Raw genomic sequence first — 20,471 nt, forward strand, 5'->3', positions numbered from 1 at the left:
GGCATGGGAAAAGTTTTTAAATCATGGCACTTCCAAGCTCTGTCATGTGTCAGACTTGTGCACAGTATGGAGAAAAGTTTAAAAATTCACTTTCCAGAGAAATCCTGGCTTCTTAGAAGTAATTTACCGATGACTGAGATGGTCTCTGTGTGAAGTTTGCTTTTACTAGTATAAAAGAAAGGTTTCTTGTAGATCTTAACCTGCATTGTTTCTCATACTTTGTTTCCATAGGCTTTAATTTTGAAACTGAAAGATCCAGACCCTGATCCAAACCCAGGTGTGATCAATAATGTCTTGGCTACAATAGGAGAGTTGGCTCAGGTAAGGAGACAACGGCTTTTTTCATTGGATGGAAAGAATACTATTTCACCTCTGAGGAAATCAAAATACTTGTTAATGTCATAATTTCTAATCTTATCTACCACCCTCTTTTTCATGTTGTAGGTTAGTGGCCTAGAAATGAGGAAATGGGTTGATGAACTTTTTATTATCATCATGGACATGCTCCAGGACTCCTCTCTGTTGGCCAAAAGGCAGGTGAGTATCACTGATTCCTGACAGCAGGTCAGAAGGACAGATTCCATGAGGCCAGGGCCTTGTCTCTCTCAGTCACCTCAGTGTCTCCAGCTAGCATCTAGCACATAATATGTACTCCGGAATATTTGCTGAATGAGAAAAGGGAAGAAAGACTTGGAGCCAGAATGAGCTGTCATCCTGGCTAGGAGTCACTTTCAGTAAGTACCATGGCTGACCAGTGCCATTTCCTCTAGACAAAAGAAAATGCAAATCGTCTGTCAGGGCCCCTATAGGGAAAAAGAAAGCCTTGGCCTTGGGCTGTGGATGCCAGCAGAGCTTTAGCCCGCCCTCCCCAGCTTGGCTTCCTGTTAGTCATTGAGGTCATTAGGTGACTAGACTAAAATTAAGGGCAGTTTTAATTTCCTTTTGAGTCAGACTTCTATTATTCAGTGAGGCTATGCAAAGGCTATGGATTTCCTTTGGGAAAGGTGGGACTGTTCTTTACTTTTTGATTTAGTGATTGTCATAATGGTTTATAGCCTTGTTTTTATGTCCCAACTCTCAGGATTTCTGTTCATGCATAGTGTCTTTACTGGAAATTCTTATTGGCTTAACTCACCATGTGAGCTTTTGTCTATCCAGGTGGCCCTGTGGACCCTGGGACAGTTGGTGGCCAGCACTGGCTATGTGGTGGAGCCCTACAGAAAGTACCCCACTTTGCTTGAGGTGCTGCTGAATTTCCTGAAGACTGAGCAGAACCAGGGCACACGGAGAGAGGTAAGGAACATGGCATGCTTAGTCTTCAAAGACTTTGCTGGGAAAATGGAGAGAGAGACACAAAAGTTTGTGGCATTAACATGCTCTGACAATGTTGATTAGACTTTCTGTCCCTCTCCATTCTGTTCATGTAGCTGGTCAATGGGTATGAATTGGGTATCATAGAACATGAGAAGAATACCCCTGAGAGCTGTTGTAATCAGATGTTTTGATGAATGTTTTCTTTTTCCCTCCCCTTTCCCACCCAGGCCATTCGTGTGTTAGGGCTTTTGGGGGCCTTGGATCCCTACAAGCACAAAGTGAACATTGGCATGATCGACCAGTCCCGGGACGCTTCTGCTGTCAGCCTGTCAGAATCCAAATCAAGTCAGGATTCCTGTAAGTTGAGGGGACCCATGAGAGACTTGCCAAGTGTTTACCTCACAGAGCCCTTGCCAGCTATGTTTAGAAAGAGCTGGATAACTATGAAATTAGAGCATATTGACTTGCTTTGCAACTTTGAATGAAAAGTCAGTAGTTTCCTCTTGAATCTTAGCAGGAATGCTGCTTCCCAGTGCTCCAGAGTCCCCATATCTATCCAGGTTCTTTGTCAAGGGTCAAAAGGTTGAGTCTGTACTCACATTTCTGGGGCCGATGAGAGAGACGTAAAATATCACCCCAACATTTCTGTTCACATCTCATTCTTAGTTAGTGCTTCTCTGATGTTGTCTATTCCCGTGGCACCCAAGGAGGAAGAGGGTAGAATTGTAATTGATAGGGAAATCTAGGCAAGGCTCAGGAGCCTGGAAACACTAGTAGCAATCAGATTCCAGGGCTGTTCTGTCCATCAAGTTGTCTGGCCTTAGAGCCTCTTTGCCTTCGGACATATTGCCTAAGAGCTTGGATAGGGTATGGGGATGCAGGCGAATTTTAAAAAAAATAATTTTTATTGAATTCAGAGAGGAAGGGAGAGGGAGAGAGAGATAGAAATATTAAGGATGAGAAAGAATCATTGATTCGCTGCCTCCTGTATGTCCCCTACTAGGGATCGAGCCTGCAACCCAGGCATGTGCCCTTGACTGGAATCAAACCTGGGACCCTTTAGTCCGCAGGCCGACACTCTATCCACTGAGCCAAACCGGCTAGGGTGAGAATTTCCTAATCATACCTATTGTTCATCAGGGCAGACTTATTTTCAAGTGTAGAAGTTCAGCAATGACTCTCCCACTATCCAGCAAAACGTTTTTTACCCAAAATAAAATAATTTGTTCCTAAGTTCTATGGATGGGATCATGTTGCTTCCAATTTGTTCTTCTGTATTATAGAAGTGTACCTGTGATGTTACCCTGTCAAGAGCAGAGCCTGAGCCATGTCCCTCCACATGTTCCCCTTACTCAGCAATGCCAATCATCCAGTCTTACCCTGTCCTTACTGTACCATAAACCACCCACCCCAAATCCTTGAGATCCTTGTTCAGGTCAGGTAGCATTTACCACTCACTTGTCTCAATTGCCGTTGGACCAAGCAGCTGCTGAATGAGGTTTGCCTAATTTAATTCCCTTTATTTTCATTTGGGAGAGTAATTATTTTTATAGATGGTTTCAGCTACAAAGTTGTGAATTGTACTGGTAAGAAGCAATTTAAAGAAAACCCATCATGTACTGTTTTAGGATTTAGTGGTTTAGGTAATAGGAAAGCCAAAAACTGTTTAGTCCTTGATGCTGAGGATCTATCCACTGGTTCCTACTATATCCTGTATTTCCAATGGTGTTGGAACAAGGGAGAGGATATGAATGCTAATGGCTGTCAGGAGGTTTTTTTACTGTTGTTAACCAAACCATGCTCTGCCTGAAGACAGTCATGTCACGTACAGCTCATGATTCTCATTGTTCTGTCCTAGCTGACTACAGCACCAGTGAAATGCTGGTCAACATGGGAAACCTGCCTCTGGACGAATTCTACCCAGCCGTGTCCATGGTGGCCCTGATGCGGATCTTCCGAGACCAGTCCCTCTCACACCATCACACCATGGTTGTCCAGGCCATCACCTTCATCTTCAAGTCCCTGGGGCTCAAGTGTGTGCAGTTCCTGCCCCAGGTCATGCCCACATTCCTGAACGTCATTCGGGTCTGTGATGGGGCCATCCGGGAAGTAAGTAGCTAAAACCTCAACTCTTGCTCCTCCCTGCTCTAAGCAACACCTGCATGGAAGGTCCATCTGTTCCTAAGCTTCCTAATAATGCACTCTGCTGGCTGTTGAACCTGATGCCTCTCCTCTTCCTGTTTTTCCTCCAGAGTAGATTTTCTCTCTTCTTTCAGATTTTGTATAACAAAAATTTAACTAAAGAACCACTATACTAAGAGGCTCATGTTCCTCAATGTCTATAATGTACTTTTATAGGAACCATTTCACAAAAACTGTCAGCAGTGATTCTGTGAGGAGGTGGCCAGGAAATAGGTAGGGATAGCTCTACTGAGTTGAACCTGTGCCATACAGTGACCAGTTCTAACTACCTTAGAATCCAGTGGTGTCCCTGTCATTAGAAACAAATCCAAACACACTTTGAGCCCAATCCCGTATGTCCTGTCAATCTCACCTCTTCAGTTAATGAGTTCTGTAATTTTGTTACTCACTATTTAAAATACTTTATTTATCCCCAACTTAGCCAGGTTTCGTATCCTATCTAATAAAAGGGTAATATGCAAATTGACCATCACTCCAACACACAAGAAGGCCACCCCCATGTGGACACAAGATGGCTGCCACAAGATGGCCAGCAGGGGAGGGCAGTTGTGGGCGATCAGGCCAGCAGGGGAGGGCAGTTGGGAGGGACCAGGCCTGCAAGGGAGGGCAGTTAGGGGTGGCTGGGCCAGCAGGGGAGGGCAGTTACGAGGGACCAGGCCTGCAGGGGAGGGCAGTTGCGGGGGACAAGGCCTGCATGGGAGGGCAGTTGCGGGGGACCAGGCCTGCAGGGGAGGGCAGTTGGGAGCGACCAGGCCTGCAGGGGAGGGCAGTTGGAGGGGGGACCAGGCCTGCAGGGGAGGGCAGTTGGGGGGGACCAGGCCTGCAGGGGAGGGCAGTTGGGAGCGACCAGGCCTGCAGGGGAGGGCAGTTGGAGGGGGGGACCAGGCCTGCAGGGGAGGGCAGTTGGGGGGAACCAGGCCTGCAGGGGAGGGCAGTTGGGGGCGACCAGGCCAGCAGGGGAGAGCAGTTAAGGGTGACCAGGCCAGCAGGGGAGGGCAGTTAGGGGTGACCAGGCCAGCAGGGGAGGGCAGTTAGAGGCAATCGGGCTGGCAGGGGAGCAGTTAGGTGTCGATCAAGCTGGCAGGGGAGTGGTTAGGGGGAAATCAGGCAGGCAGGCAGGCGAGCAGTTGGGAGCCAGCAGTCATGGATTGTGAGAGGGCAGTCGGGCATCCCTCGAAGGGTCCTAGATTGGAGACGGTGCAAGCTGGGCTGAGGGACGACACACCCCCCCCCACCCCCGTGCATGAATTTCGTGCACTGGACCTCTAGTTGTGAGTAAGAGTGAAAATATGTATGTTCATCACTAAATTATTCTTGATAATGGAGGGCAGCAAAGACACAAGAGAGCTATAAAAATCTTTTGGGGATAAAAATCTTTGGGGGAAGGGCATTTAGAATGTGATTTACTACTTACTATTGAAGATCATAACAAAATAAAAACTACACCCTGAAGACCTCTACTACCTGGAAAGTTCTTGGGGTTTCCCTTCCGTAAGTCCTCCTTATTCCCAACTTTATTTAGTGGATGGCATTTTTACTTAGAGTTGCAAGGTATCAACCTAAATAGACTCTCCTTATCCCATCCCTTCCCCAATTTGCTTGCTGTTTTAATTTCTTAGAGACAGTTAACTTAATAATTAAGACCTAATTAATTGAGTTAATTACTGAAAATGCATTTCAGTGCCCATAGTTGTATTATATAGCTGTATTTCTTTTAGAAAGTAAGTGGTAGTGAATTAGAGCTGAATAAACAAAAGGTACATTTATAGTTGATTAAGGTTTTTTGTTGACTTTGGAGTCTGGTGACTTTAGAAATTCTTCAGTGATAGCTGACGTTCATTGAGCACTTAGCAGTATTCATGTTCCTGTTCTAGTGCTTTCCAGGTATTATCCCATTTAACTCTTGCAGCAAGCCTATGAGACAAAGACTATTGTCTCAATTTTCCCTCTGAAGATGCTGGGCGCAGAGAGGTGAAATGAAGTTCACAAAGCTAATAGGTGCTAGAATGGCTTACACTAGCCATTCGGGCCCCAAAGCCCCTGTTATGCAGGAACTGGTGTGCCTGATGTATAAAGCCATTGACGGTTATTTCTAGCCCCCACCACCATTACTACCAAATGTTTTAAAACCTTGAACTTACTCGATAGAATAGTGTGGAAACTGATTCCATAGTTGTCTTTATTCATTCACATGGACTTCAGGTGAACCCGGGAGTTCTGCGTCCTTCCTGGTGCCAATGTGCTGACCTCTTCTCTGTTTCAGTTTCTGTTCCAGCAGCTGGGAATGTTGGTGTCCTTTGTGAAGAGCCACATCAGACCTTATATGGATGAAATAGTCACCCTCATGAGAGTGAGTAGAAATTAATGCCTTGGTCTGCTCATCAGTGTTGGGTCTATGAACTCAGAGCACGTTTGGATAAGGTGGACATTTTTCCATGGGTCCTGGTAGAACTCTTACAACCCAAGTATAAGGTGGAGGAAGGTGTCCCACTGACTTAGGAAAGGGGGCAGAGGATTATTGCTGCAGGCTCCCAGGCACAAGAGAACCGGTGTGAAGTCTGCAGAGGAATCCTGAGGCAATTGTTCTGTCAGAAATAGGCTCTTGAGTTCTTTGCCTCACACACAACAAAGCAATTTCACTTAATATCACAACAGTGGTTTACTATTCCCATGAAAGCCCTCTAACTGCCCATAAAACCCAGGGCCTGAGAGCTCTGGGGACTGGGTCTCCTGGGCTATTGAGTACGATGGACTCCTGTCAGGCACCGAGGAAGAAGGTGCTGCTTCCCCTGCTGCCTTCAAAGGCATAAATGCCGCCTCTGACTGCAGTCGCACATGCGGAAAGGCTCACGTCCCAGGTTTTATAACGTGCTTTCAGCAGGTGCAGGACTCCCCATTGATGGCAATAGCGATTTTCTATTGGAGTGTGAGGCCTGCTTCCTGCTGTTCTATATAATTTAAATGTCTCTGTTGGGAAGGTTGCTTGCCGAGATGGCTGTCCTCAAAGAATTAGAAGACAATTCTTCCATTGATTTCTGTTCTTCTATACCAGCCCTTTGTAGTTAGCTTGGAAGAAGCAGCAGGACTAAAATCAAAGTGGCTGGCTTCAAAATGGAGCTTCCCGAAACTGGGTCTCAGAACTGAAAACTCCTCCATGTGTGAATAATTAAAGCCGCTCTGTTCCCTGGCTGCTACCACAGCAGCTCTGTACATGGAAGAGTCGGGCAGAATGCTAAAGAGCCTGGCGATGGTCCTGGGTGAGGGGCAAGGGAGAAGCGGTGTATTTGTGTTTGAAGCCGAAGTGATCTGTGACTTATCCCCCAAAATACTAATGACCAAAACATAGAGATTTGAGGCAGGAGCCTCACACCTGAAAAATACAGCCTTTCTTTCTTCCGAGATAGAGAAGGTGCAACAGGGCTCCGCTTTTGGCTGTTGATCCTGGGGTTTTAATGAGCTCCCCTGAGCCCAGGAAGAGAACAGTCTTTGTGAACACTGATCCAGCCCACATCCCTGGGCAGGCTGCCTGGCTTCTTTGAGTAGAGCAACCCCCGTGAGGAGCTGAGAGAATACAGTGGGGAGGTAGGGGAGCTTTCTCTAAAGAAGACAGAGTGTAGTACAAGTGAATGAACATCAGAAAAACAGTGGAGACCATAAGATCTGTGGTGTTTATTTGGCAAAGCTTTCTTATCTAGAGAAAAAATAGCTTTTCCAAAGAGATTACTTCTCGCTCCAAGCAGAGAGAAAGAACGTTTTACCAGCATCTTTTAGTATGGTTTTTACTTTATAAACTATTATACTTTTTAAAAAATTTTAAGTACCTTATGCTTCTATATAAAACCTTTCTCCTGAGGAGTTATCCTTTGTCTTCATTGATTTCTACTCTGAATTATTTGGGGACCCAAGAGTATTAATAGGCATGTGTTACCATCATTACGGTTTCTATTATCAGAAGGTCTCCTGTGGAGGTTCCAAAGAAGGCAGGAGGCAGCTGTCTTTTTTAGTTGACTTTAAGTGACTGCTTTTCCTAGAGTCAGAGACTTGGACCAATTTGCCTTGCACTGCTGAGACAGAATCTGTGGCCAATTGACCAAGTTTTTATTTTAGTAACTTTTATAGAATCTATATATATAAAAGCCTAAGTGACTGTCCGACTGGTAGCTATGACATGCAATGACTACCAGGGGGCAGATGCTCAACACAGGAGCTGCTCCCAGAACCAGAGAGGAGGGAGCCCATGGGTGTGTCACCCAAGAACCACCCTCTCGCAATCTGGGAACCTTTGGGGGACGTCGGAGAGCTGGTTTCAGCCCGATCCCCACAGGCCAGGCCAAGTGACCCCACCTGCCGGAGGGACCTTGCTCACTCTGCAGACGCCCTTTGAGCCATGGCGCCACCCCAAGTGTGGCCGGCCAGGGAGGGACCACAGGAGGTTAGATCCAGGGTGTGTCCAGCCCATTCACCTAGTCCCGCCTCTCTGGCCACCTTCTAATTAATTTCCTTTCAATGTGCATGAATCCATGCACCGGGCCTCTAGTGTAATTATATGGGTGTAGAAAAGTGCTTCTTCTTTTTTTTTTTTTAAGATGTTTTAATTGACTTGAGAGAGAGAGAGGAAGGGAGAGGGATAGAGAAACAGAAACATTGATGAGAGAGCAACATCATCAATCAGCTGCCTCCTGCACACCCCCCACAGGGGACTGAGCCTGCAACCCAGTCATGTCCAGGAATCAAACTGGCGGCCTCTTGGTTCCTGGGTGGATGCTCAACCATTGAGCTACACCGACCAGCTAAAAAGTGCTTCTTTTCTGCCACTCTCCAGGCCTGAAAATGATACTGGACCATTGTCAGATGATAACTAACAAAGTCTAAATTCAGAAAGGGCAGGACACCTTGTTACAGTGGAATAGCCCTTTGGGAGAGACCAGGTGATACCCAAAGTAAAGAACCCACCCTGGACTCCTTGGGAGCTCCAGGTGACGTATACTTAGTCATTGGTTCGTTCTGTAATGGTGTGTTTGGCTGGCTGGAATATGCCAGGTGCTCTACTAGATTCTGAGGAGACATGGATCAAAGGGGTTCTTGACCTTAACTAGCTTACAGTCTAGCAGAGGAAGAGGAGCAATGAGAATTAAGTATTCCAGGTGCTAGAAAATAGGAGGGCAAAGGGACCCAACATAGGTAACAGAAGGAGAATAGGAAAGCCTTCATAGAAATGAGGCTTGAGTCAGGTCTAGAAAGAGGTGCTCAACTCTTGCTCAGCTAAGAGGTGGGATTCTAGGTAAAGAGCAGCATGAGCAAAGCACAGAAGAGCAAAGTAGACTTGTGCATTCAGAGAAATGCAGTTTTAATTTGTTCACTGTCACTGTGACAGGATACAAGGAGGCCCAGGGAGAGGAGGAGAGGGAAAGGGTTCATCTTGGGGCGGACCGTGCTCACTACATTTGTCCTCCTTTTGGCCATCTCAGTTCCTTGGTTCATACTTCAGCAGAGGTAAACCTGGCTTTGCTCCTCTCTCCCCACTTTATAGGAATTCTGGGTCATGAACACCTCAATCCAGAGCACGATCATTCTTCTTATTGAGCAAATTGTGGTAGCCCTTGGGGGTGAATTTAAGCTCTACCTGCCCCAGCTGATCCCACACATGCTACGGGTCTTCATGCATGACAACAGCCCAGGCCGCATCGTCTCCATCAAGGTGAGTACTCCTCTAGAGAGATTTCCAGCATCCATCAAGGTCAGCTAGGAGACAAGATCCTGTTCTGGGTGTCAGGGTGGTGCTTGATCCACAAGACTGCCTCCAAAGAATACTTACACCTGCTACACACAGCTTACAGTTTGCAGAATGTGTACTGTCCTTGATTATCCTTATATTTTGTCTCCTTTAATGGATTATTTTTGGTAAATGTTTTATCCCAGACCAGTTTTTTCAGTTGTCTAGCATCGGATTCCTTACCAGTTGAAATAAGCTCAGAGAAAGCAAAGTAATCTATAAGCACAATAAAATGAGGGGAGAAAATGCTGCCGAAAGAATGTAGTTCAAAGCTACTTAATAAAGGCTTTTCAGAGTCCCCACAGACATTTGAATTCCCCATAGCACCGCCCCTCCATGTACTTCAATACTTGACCCCTGACTGCGCCTGTCCGTTGCGGTGCTTTTGCTCCCTTTGCAGTTGCTGGCTGCAATCCAGCTGTTTGGCGCCAACCTGGACGACTATCTTCACTTGTTGTTACCTCCCATCGTGAAGCTGTTTGATGCCCCTGAAGTCCCACTGCCATCTCGGAAGTAAGCACCTGCTCTTCGGGACGAACAGTCAGCAGTCTTGTAGCATTTTGTTGAAAATGTCCTGTTTTAAAATTCCCAGTCCATCTTTTTTTGTTGTTGTTGCAACTCCCATTATTTTAGTCCAGAAATGTTTCAGATTTATGGAAATCTTAACTGTCCCCATCCCACTGAAATATATGTTGGATCCATGTCACCCAAAATACCTCAGAAGCCATCCCTCCCCATTTGGCACCGATTGTTAAGGTAGCCCTCAGCCACTTCGCTTACTTTGGGGTAATATGTTAGCAGTTACTGTATGTCAGCGATTGTTATAGGGCAGCTCTGGAGACAGTGGACCGCCTGACGGAGTCCTTGGATTTCACCGACTATGCTTCCCGGATCATTCACCCGATTGTTCGAACACTGGACCAGTGCCCAGAACTGCGTCCCACAGCCATGGACACATTGTCTTCCCTCGTCTTCCAGCTGGGGAAGAAGGTAAAGCAGTCTACACGGACGCAGTCTTCTGTCTGCCTTTGGGAAGAAGACTGTGAACTTCTCCCTTTGTTAGTCTGTAGGCCTCACACTCTGTCAGAAAACTAGGAATTATTGGCGCTTTTTTTCCTCTGCCTTTATTCAGCAAATATTTATTGAGCCACCTATGTGGTGGGTGAAGTGCTGCTCTGGGGATAACCTAATAAACAGAAAAATGTCCTTGTTTTCACAGAGCTTACCTTCCAATGAAGCCAAAGTTAATAGATGCAATTTGTCTCATAAGAGTGGCGGTGCAAGTGGGAGAGATGCTGTTTATTCAGGGTAGACAGGGAGGATCTCTGATAAGTTGACATTTGAGCAGAGAGCTAAATAAAGTAAAGGCCCGATCCCAGAGCGTTGGATGCAGGCAGAAGGAATAGTAATGCAAGTGTGGGAGATGGCAGCGTGCTTGAAAAGTCAAGGAACAGCAGGAGAGCAGTGAGACTTCAGAGAAGGAAACAGGGAACGTTCTTAGAAAAGGTCAGAGATAAGGCAGGGCTGGGTTGGGGCATGGAAACTTGGTGTTGAGGCTGACAATATTCAAAATGTAGTCCCAGATGAGCAGTGTCCTAATCTCCATAGCTGGGAACTGTTAGAAATGCAGATGCTCGGCTTCAGCCCAGACCCACTGAACCGGAAACTCTGGCTATAGAGCCAACAATCTGGTTTTAAAAGCCCCCCCCAACCCCCTGCGGTGATTCTGATGCCATTTGCACATGATTGTTGTAGCCATTGTACTTTGGATTTTACTCTAGGAGCCAAGACTGGGAGTCTTTGGAGGATTTTGAGCACAGGACGACTATGATCTGACCTAAGATTTTTAAATGATTACTCTCAATGCCATGTGGAAGTATAGACCAGGCCACAAGTGGAAGCAGAGAGACTGTTAAAAGGCTGTTGCAGTAACCCAGATGGAAGGTGATAGGGATAGATTTATAGCAGGAGAGGGTAAAAAGATTCTTCTGAATACCGAAGAGCTAGCCCCAAACTCAGAAGAAATAGCTATAATGTAGTGGGGGTAATGTTCTTTTCTCTACTTTCCACTCTCCAAAGTAATGGTTTCTGATCTCCTTCCTCTCCTGTTATAGTACCAAATTTTCATTCCAATGGTGAATAAAGTTCTGGTGCGACACCGAATCAACCATCAGCGCTATGATGTCCTCATCTGCAGAATTGTCAAGGTAAATTGCACTTCATTTTTGTTTCCAAGTCCCATGTGGTCTTTCCTATTGGTACTTTTGTCATCTTACCTATGGGAATATATATACATTTTAGTTCTCAACCAGGGATTGGCAAAAAAAAAAAAAAAAATGATAGTACATTTTTTCAGATTTGCAGGCTACTAGTATGTGGTCTCTGTTGCAACCACTCAGCTCTGCCACTGCATCCTAAAAGCAGCTATATGCACACATACGAATGAGCCTGGTTGCATACCAGTAATATTTTATTTATGGACACCAAAATACAACGCTCTAACAATTTTAATATGTCACAGAGTAGTAATCATCTTTTGATATTTTCAACCATTTAAAAATGTGAAAACCATTCTTGGCTCTTGGGCCACACAGGCACAGGCTGCGGACTCTGCTGCCCCTGCTCCTCATCACGATTGCTCACAGTTGCTTCCTGTGTGCCAGTTGCGTGCTCATACTCTTTTCAGGGCTTATCAGTGACCAAGAGTGACCAACACAGACTGGTCTACAGTGGGGAAAACAGCCTCATTTTGTCCATACTTGGAGCCATGCCTACCTAACCTTTTGCACTCGGATGTCAAGTGTGACTCGACACGGTTAGCATTAGAATAAAGGAATCGAGAAAAAAGCAAGCGAGTGCAAAGGGCTAAATCCTGGCTCTTCCAGAAGGTGTGACCTCGACCCTCGCAGAGCTTAAGGATGTTTTCCAAACTGGGAGCACCTTGTGGAGTTGCAATTTTGTCTGTCAATCTCTGGTTGCAGGGCTACACCCTGGCCGATGAAGAGGAGGACCCTTTGATTTACCAGCATCGAATGTTGAGGAGTAGCCAAGGCGATGCATTGGCCAGCGGACCAGTAGAAACGGGACCCATGAAGAAACTGCACGTCAGCACCATCAACCTCCAAAAGGCAGGTCTAGCGTTTCTTGGGAGACTTGGAAAGGAGAGCCCTGCTCTTCTCTCTTGTTCAAAGCTTTCAGTGCTTGCTACCTTTTGTTAAAAACAACCCAAGACCAGCCCAGGAATTTCTCTGAAAATCTAGATGCCATGAACTTAGGTCGTTTTGTCTTTCTTGGGGCATCTGAATTATAATCCTTTTTTATTAGAGGGAAAATAAAAAACAAAGGGGCCTTTTGTGCTCCCTTGGAGCTTTGATAATAAAACATTTTGTTGCAAATAACGTTTGTTACATGAATGAAACACACAGTGAGCCCCCTAGTTAGCACTGAGACTGATGCAGGCTTTTTAAAGTAGAGCTTCTCAGACTTCTCAGGCACATGGGGCTTACCACCCGCTGGGGAGCTTGTTAAAATGCTTGTTCTGATTCAGGCGGATTGAAGTCAGGCCTGATATTTTAAATTTCTAATAAATTCCCAGGTGATGCCTATGCTACTGATTCACGGACCACACTTTGAGTAGCTATACTGACCATAGCTTGGGACATAACCAGCTGAAGTATGCCATCAGTGTATGCCACACACTTCCAAACAGGCAGTTCCAAAACCTCTATAATGGATCTGAGCAGAATAATCAGTTATATCACTGGCTTTTAAGTAAATACACCAGGTTGCTTATTTTCCCCACTTTGCATTAGTCTTTACTGCTTCTGGGGAGTGTAAGCTGCTCGCAGTTCGGAATTTAACATGGTATTCCTCATTGTCTGTTAGCAGCTGACCCAAGGCAGCTGCACTTAGAGTGTAGCAGCAGATCAAGGTGAGGAACTGGGCAGCACTGGGTCCCAACTGACCCGATCTCTTCTTGGCCAAGCCCATAAAGATGTGAGCACGGACCTGTGGGCATGTGTTCACACACAGTTCAGCACATTTGGGGTTTATTACTGACTGTGGTGTCAGTCTTTACCCGCCCAGACAGCTTACAATGACCACTGCTGAGAGACGTGTGATAGTTTCAGATGGCCTGGTGAGCGATCCCTGGGTCAGGAGTGACAGTTTTCGCGCTGTGGGCTTTGGACTGCTGGTCCCAGACTCCAGGAGGAAGAGAAAGGTCATCAGTCACCTGGCATTCCCAGGCAGTTTTGAGGCCACCCTGTTGACACCTCACACTTAAAGAAGGACTGAGCAAGAAGGCCATTTCCACCGTGATGTTTTCAGCCTGCCTAGGTTCAGAATGTTCTTCCAACCAGGCAACTGTCCACCCTGCTTTAGAGCTTTGGTCTCTATTTTAGGAAATTCCCCAATAGTTAAGCTTGCTTCCAGGAAGTTTTGCTTTCTACCCAGGACTTGGAAAAATAAGCATAACCATTGCCAAATCAAAAAAAGAAAAATTCCTAGATTATGTACCCTGAGAGAAGAGATCAAGTTCAAAAACCTTGAGCAAAATCCTCCAGAGCTACTTCTCAGCTCCATTTCATCAAAAAAAGTAAATTGTGCTTCTACATACGTATGTGATGATAATTAGGGATTGGTATATTTACCAGTTTTAATCAGCTTTCAAAATAACAGCTTGCCACCTCAGTCACCTTTCTATTGGCTGTACTAATAGAGGATTTCTGTGGTACAGAAAACCATTATGTATACATGTTGAATACCTTCCAGGATTTTCAGCAGCTTTTACTATCTTATGATCATCTATTAGGCCTACCTTTAAGCTGACAGCCCAGCAACCTGCATCAGCATTACCAGTCAAGGCAGTCAGCAGGCGGTGGGCAGGTGGCAGAAGGAAACTGGTATCTAAACAGTTACTACAGAATGCAGAGAATTGAGAGTTGATTATGGTTTAAATTAAAAAACAGCAGGGAAAGGCCCATGTGGAGGACTTAGCCGTTAAGCTAAGATTTTTTAAAGACCTATTTGCTACCATTTATCAGGTAGTAACAACAATGAAATGACAGCTACCGACATTTGTTGAGTGCTTTCTATGTATCAGGCACTGTTGTGAGCCACATTATGTATATTGATTCATTTAATCTTCACAATAACCCTATGAGTTAGGTGCTATTATTAATGTCCCCATTTTACAGATGTGGGCAGTGAGGCACTGAAAGGTTAAGTAATTTGCCCAATGTCAGCTAGTAAATGGTGGAGCCAGGATTTGACCTAAAGAGTGCTATGCTGAATTGCCTCTGCCTTAGCCAGGCTCAGCCTCATGTTATTAAAGGGCAAAGACATTAGTAATACTTTCTTGTATATGTCCAGCTTTTAAAATGCCATGTACTACAGTGCAGCTCTCCGGAGACTGATTATGTAGGGAGGAACCCAGAAATCCATGGATAGAAAAGGACCGATGTTCCATTTCATTCAGCAGAACAGGGTCTAAAAGGAAAGTCTTTAGTATCTAGTTGTACTCTTCCTTCTAATTCAGGGGTTTTCATTGTGTGCTCAGTGAGAATGCTTCACATAATTTTTTAGTTTGTCTCTTCTAGTATCTCTACTTCAGTTTCTGACATAAAACAGTAATTTGTGTTATGTCACTCATTGGTAACTCATCAAAAGCAGCAGCAAATTGTACACCTGAAACCTATATAATTTTATTAACCAATGTCACCCCAATAAATTCAATTAAAAAAAGAAAAAAAGCAGCAGTCCCCAGCCAGTGTGGCTTAGTGGTTGAGTGTTGACCCATGAACCTAGTGGTCATGGTTCAATTCCCAGGCAAGGCACATGCCTGGGATGCTGGCTTGATCCCCGGTGGGGGGCATGCAGTAGGCAGCCGATTAATGTTTCTCTTTCATTGATGTTTCCACCTCTCTATCCCTCTCTTTATCTCTCTCTGAAATCAGTTTTTAAAAAATAACTTTTTTTCTAAGCAGCAACAAATCTCCAGTTTGTCCCAGGGAGGGGATGGACTGAATCGGTGGTGGTTAGGTGATGTAGCACCTAGGGGTCTCTTCACTCCCTGTTCCACTTCACTTGAGAACTTCTTCTGTAACTTCAGTGATTTCCCTAGTTCAGGGAGGATTGACATGTTTATTCTGCTGAAGAAATCTTTTTTAAAGTTTCGAGTTTAGTAGTTAGGACCAGGCCAATACAGAAGAGATGTCATTTTTATAATAATTGCAACCATTTTTTGCTCATCTTTTCCAGCTAGGCCCTTAAGATAACATTCTCCTCAGGTGAGGAAGACTGAGGCTCAAATGTAGCAAACAAGTAATTTGCCCAGAGTGCCAAGACCGCTAAGTTGCAGAACTGGGATTCCAACCAGGTGTTTCTAACCAGAGTAACAGGCACCCACGTGCACAGCACTTACTGTGCCAACCATTGTTATAAATCCGTTACACATATAAACTAGTTAATCCTTAAAACACCCTACGAGGTGGGAACTATTTTCCTTATTTTACAGAGGCGGAAACCAAAGCAGAGGGGTTAAGTGACTTGCCCCAGAGGAGGAAACTGAGGCACAAAGGAGTTAAGTAATTTGCCCAAGGTTAAACAGCCAGATTCACACTCAAGCCGCTGAGATCAAGGGTGTGGCTGTTGATCACTGCACTGTACCAGTACTGTCTGTATCCAGAGCCTGATTCTTTCCATCCACTGCCCTACGCTGCCCCTGGAGTAACTCTCCGTGCCTGGAAGGCTCAGAGTCTTGAGGAAAGTTGGAGGGCATGTACTAGAAAGTAAAAATGAAATCTGCTGTACGCCTTTTGTCTCATTCCTCTATGGTGCCATGTGCCTTGGGCTCACTGCTCACCTGATTGTAGCATGACTCATGATGCTGAGAACCTGAGCATTTCTCCTCTTCCTGTGTGACTCTACTGTCAGATGAGCCAGAGTCCTAATACAGAGAGGACCCAGGGCCCTTCCCACACTGCACAGGCCATTCGTTGAATGTACTCTGAATGTGACAGGCCCCATCCTCTCTGGGTCTGTAGAGCTCTCTGCTTCGCTGATAGAATCCAGCACAAATGAGTTGTAAACAGGCTTATTCTATACTGTGGTATATTCTAGAGGTTGCTGTTTTTGCTGTATGGCTTTTAATTAAATATTACTCTTTCATATTTGTGCTTTGGGGGAATTTTATAAATCAGAGAAATAGAATAATAATCACATGGATGAGGGCTCTTTACAATTGGCCCTTTGAAGCTGATGGTTTTCCGTTGTCACCTGTGGAATTACAGGCCTGGGGAGCTGCCAGAAGGGTCTCCAAAGATGACTGGCTAGAGTGGCTGAGGCGGCTGAGCCTGGAGCTGCTGAAGGACTCCTCATCACCCTCCCTGCGCTCCTGCTGGGCCCTGGCTCAGGCCTACAACCCTATGGCCAGGTATGATGTGTGGGCTCCTTCTGCACAGCCTCAGATTGGATCGAGAGGATTTACACATAGGAAATCACAGATAAGAGTTGGTAATAGTAATAGGCAATTGTAAAAGGGCTAGTAGTTTTAATCTTGCTAACTTCTGGGGGGAAAGTAAACAAAAAGGCAAATGGAAAAAGCTCATATTGCAGGAAAAGCATCCTTTTTAACCTTGTTGGTAGACCTTTCCTTAGTAGATTTAGGTCCAAAATTTTATTTTTATTTCTTAGGTCCAAAATTTTAATTAAAAGTCATTTACAACTCTGAAAACAACTATATAATAGTTTAATATAACCTGTTTCCAATAATAATATTTCCTAATTGTTTATTGCTGCATTACAAATACTCCAGAACTTAGTGGTCTAAAACAGCAACAGTCATTTTATTTTGCTCATGAATCTATGATTTGGGCAGGACTTGTGGAGACAGCTGACCTCTGCTCCACAAAGAGTCAGTGGGGGTGTTCATCTGGGGACTAGAAGATTTACTTTCAAGATGGCTTATTCATAGGTCTGGCAAGTTGGGGCTGAGTAGCAACTAGAAATTCAGCCCTGGCTAGGGGCCTTGGTTCTTCTCCACATGAATCGCTTGGTGGATTGCTCGGGCTTCCTAGAAGAATACTGGCTGGGTTCAAGAGTGAGTGTCCCCAAGGAAGTGCATGTATTTGTATGACCTAGTCTTGAAAGTCCCATAGTGTCACTTCTGCCACACTGTTGTCCAAGATAGTCAACAAAGACCCACTCACGTTCAAGGGACAGGGTTTAATTGACAGATAGGGATGTGGATGCCACATGATAGGGGAGTAGCACAATTCTAGAAGAGTACTAGTATATGCAATAGGAAAGTGTTTTCGCCATCTTTGGAAAATAGAATTTGCCATGAAAAACACTTTTAAATAGTAAATCTTAAACAGTTTTTAAAAATTTGGTTTGTAAAAAGTTATAATGTATGCAAAAGATTTATAGTATAATGTAAGTGAATAAAATGGAATGCAAAATGGTATAAATGTGTGTTTAAAACTATTAAAAACATATGTACATAGGGAAAAGATTAGAAAGTAATACAACAATGACTATCTCTGAGTAGGAAGATTTAAGCGATGATTATTTTCTCTTCATTTTTCCCCCCCCTATTTTCCAAAATTTTCTACAGTGGGCCATTATTATTTACACTGAGGCATAAAATGGTGGTTTAGTTGTCAGATAGCTCTTCTCATTCACAAGAAGCAGAGAGCACGCATTTCATTTCATTTCACTTTGGCGGCACAGCTGGTGTGCTGTGGGAGTGTATTTAGCAGGTGGTGGTGAGTTAGCAGGGTATTTAGTGATGGTCCCTGAGACTATTGCTTTGATGCCATGACTTGGTTCATCTCATTTCTTTCAAGTATTTTTATCATGCTTTAAAAATAGTTCCTAGGACTTCTCTGTTTCCATAGTGTGCAGATTTCGTATGTTTAGCTGGCGTGGCGTACCTCTCTTCTGCTCCAAGTCACTTTTGAGCATAATGTCATCCAAAAGAGACTTGTGGTAAATACACACATATGTGTTTATCTTCTTAGTGCCACATATTTTCATTTGGGATCCAATGTGGCCTCGGACCTAAAGCAGAAAGCGTATTTCTTAATTTGCATGGGACTTCTTCCCATCTTTATGTTATCCTTTGAATTTCAAATATTCTTCTTTCCAGCAGATTCCAAAATTACATACATTGGTCTGATTTAATCTTTTAATGTAACAAAAAGTGAATGCAGAGCCGTCAAATGCTAAACCTACACATTATCGGCATATTCTGTAGTTTCCAAGTCCCCTCCCCCCACATTCACCTAAAAAGAGGGGTAGGATTAAAGTCCAGATGTCAGGGGTAGCAAATATGTCCACCCATATGATGCTGTAGTGATTTTTCAAATAGTTTTAGTAACGTTAGAAATGGCACCTCTGGTTCCAGGTCTTCCTAAGGTCCCAGCTGTAAGAGACTGGCTCAGAGAATCCTTTAAGACTTACGGACTTGGATTCTGTTCTCTAATGCTTCCAGTTTCTTAAGTTCTGTTGTCATTTTGTTTATGACCATCCAAAAAAAGGATTCCGGTTTTATTTTGAAAAGAAGTAGCAGATGCTGCCTTTGCCATTTCCAATTTAGGAATTTGGACATTGTCTGAGAAACTTCCCAAGAACCATTGGAGGATTATTTTCAGAATCTGTTACTGCCAACTTCTGTGATAGAAGTCCCCTTTCTGTTCGTTTTTTCCAGTGAGAAGTGATGCAAAAGCTGCCAAGAAATGTGCCTTTTACTTTTCTCTTCTCTTCTGTCTCCTCCTGCCCCCACACAGTCCCTGTATATCACGGTGTCTTTACATGCACTATAAAATACAGTCATCAGTAGCCACAGATTATTTTAATTTAGTTGAAATGAAATAAAGTTTAACATTCAGTTCCTCAGTTGCACTTCATATAGTTCATGTCCTCAGTGCCCAATGGCTACTATGTTGGACAGGGAAGATACAGACCATTCTCAGCAAGTTCTGTTGGACAGCACTGGTCTGTATAACCAGTATCAGCGAGGCCAGGAGTAGACTGGTGGGTATGACTGTGCCAGGCAGAGGCATGAGAGGTGTTCCAACCTCTTTCTCCACTCCTCTCTGCCTTCAGGGATCTCTTCAACGCTGCCTTTGTGTCCTGCTGGTCTGAACTGAATGAAGACCAGCAGGACGAACTCATCAGAAGCATCGAGTTGGCCCTCACCTCACAGGACATTGCCGAAGTCACACAAACCCTCTTAAACTTGGCTGAATTCATGGAACACAGTGACAAGGTGAGACTTTTCCCCGTTGTTCGGATGGAGCCCGACAGGGAACCAGCTGGTGGGAGGGGGAGAAGCCCCCACGCAGCCCACTCTTATTTGTGCCCCGCCTGCCATTTTCCTATGCTGTGGGGTTCTGCTCTCCTCCAGGGCCCCCTGCCATTGAGAGACGACAATGGCATTGTTTTGCTGGGTGAGAGGGCTGCCAAGTGCCGAGCATATGCCAAAGCGCTACACTACAAGGAACTGGAGTTCCAGAAAGGTCCCACCCCCGCCATCCTAGAGTCTCTCATCAGGTAAACCCTTTTAAATTGCTGTCTTTATCTCCAATGACCTCTCGTCTCCCGCCAGTTCATCGGAGTCGCTTGGAGACTCCTGCTCTGTGAAATCTGCCTCTCGGGTCTGGTCAATACATTTAAATGAGATGTGATGCAGATGGCTCTCCCCAGTATTCCAGCCCTAATTGTCATTTCTCTTGATCCTTAGCACTGGGGCTCCTCTTGTTTTCCAATCTGTGCTTGCTTGTCTCAATGAAGTCAGTCTGGAAGCAACTGTTTCCATAGCAGCCTAGAAAAATAGCTTTTATGTCTAGTTTAGGTAGTGCTCTCTGGGGAAGGAGTGGGAAGTGCTGGTTCCTGAGCCTCAGGGGCCACCCAAAGGCAGGGCGGGCTTTATTGATGCATATGTTGGCGCCTGTGTTGTGCTCCTCTGGAGTTCTGTGATTATAGAAGGCAGAGCGATGTCTGAGAGTCAGTGATCCTTTCCTCTGATTTGGTTATGTTCTGTCCTCTCATAAGCTGGTACTGAGTCTTCTGGATATGGAAAAAATAGGTTGTTTAATAAATTTTCTGCTGTTACGAAATTACAAGCAGCCTGCAATGTTAGCTCCTGCTCTTGGAGAACTGCTCACTTCCCCTAATG

General features: G+C 44.8%; 1 protein-coding gene across 1 annotated transcript in view; it reads left to right on the forward strand.

Moving 5' to 3' along the window:
• MTOR (mechanistic target of rapamycin kinase) overlaps positions 1 to 20,471 on the forward strand; it is a 111,842-nt gene that overhangs the window by 19,838 nt on the left and 71,533 nt on the right. The window contains exons 15-28 of the mRNA XM_079776770.1: positions 232 to 321; positions 445 to 537; positions 1,159 to 1,293; positions 1,542 to 1,671; positions 3,173 to 3,423; positions 5,780 to 5,866; positions 9,047 to 9,214; positions 9,690 to 9,802; positions 10,117 to 10,279; positions 11,404 to 11,496; positions 12,271 to 12,417; positions 16,582 to 16,724; positions 19,400 to 19,562; positions 19,701 to 19,846. Coding sequence (XP_079632896.1) covers positions 232 to 321; positions 445 to 537; positions 1,159 to 1,293; positions 1,542 to 1,671; positions 3,173 to 3,423; positions 5,780 to 5,866; positions 9,047 to 9,214; positions 9,690 to 9,802; positions 10,117 to 10,279; positions 11,404 to 11,496; positions 12,271 to 12,417; positions 16,582 to 16,724; positions 19,400 to 19,562; positions 19,701 to 19,846 — 1,922 coding nt within the window. The remainder of the gene's footprint in view (positions 1 to 231; positions 322 to 444; positions 538 to 1,158; positions 1,294 to 1,541; positions 1,672 to 3,172; positions 3,424 to 5,779; positions 5,867 to 9,046; positions 9,215 to 9,689; positions 9,803 to 10,116; positions 10,280 to 11,403; positions 11,497 to 12,270; positions 12,418 to 16,581; positions 16,725 to 19,399; positions 19,563 to 19,700; positions 19,847 to 20,471) is intronic.

This window comes from Cnephaeus nilssonii (genome assembly GCF_951640355.1).
Source record: "Cnephaeus nilssonii genome assembly, chromosome: 7".
NCBI classification, from domain to species: Eukaryota; Metazoa; Chordata; class Mammalia; order Chiroptera; family Vespertilionidae; genus Cnephaeus; species Cnephaeus nilssonii.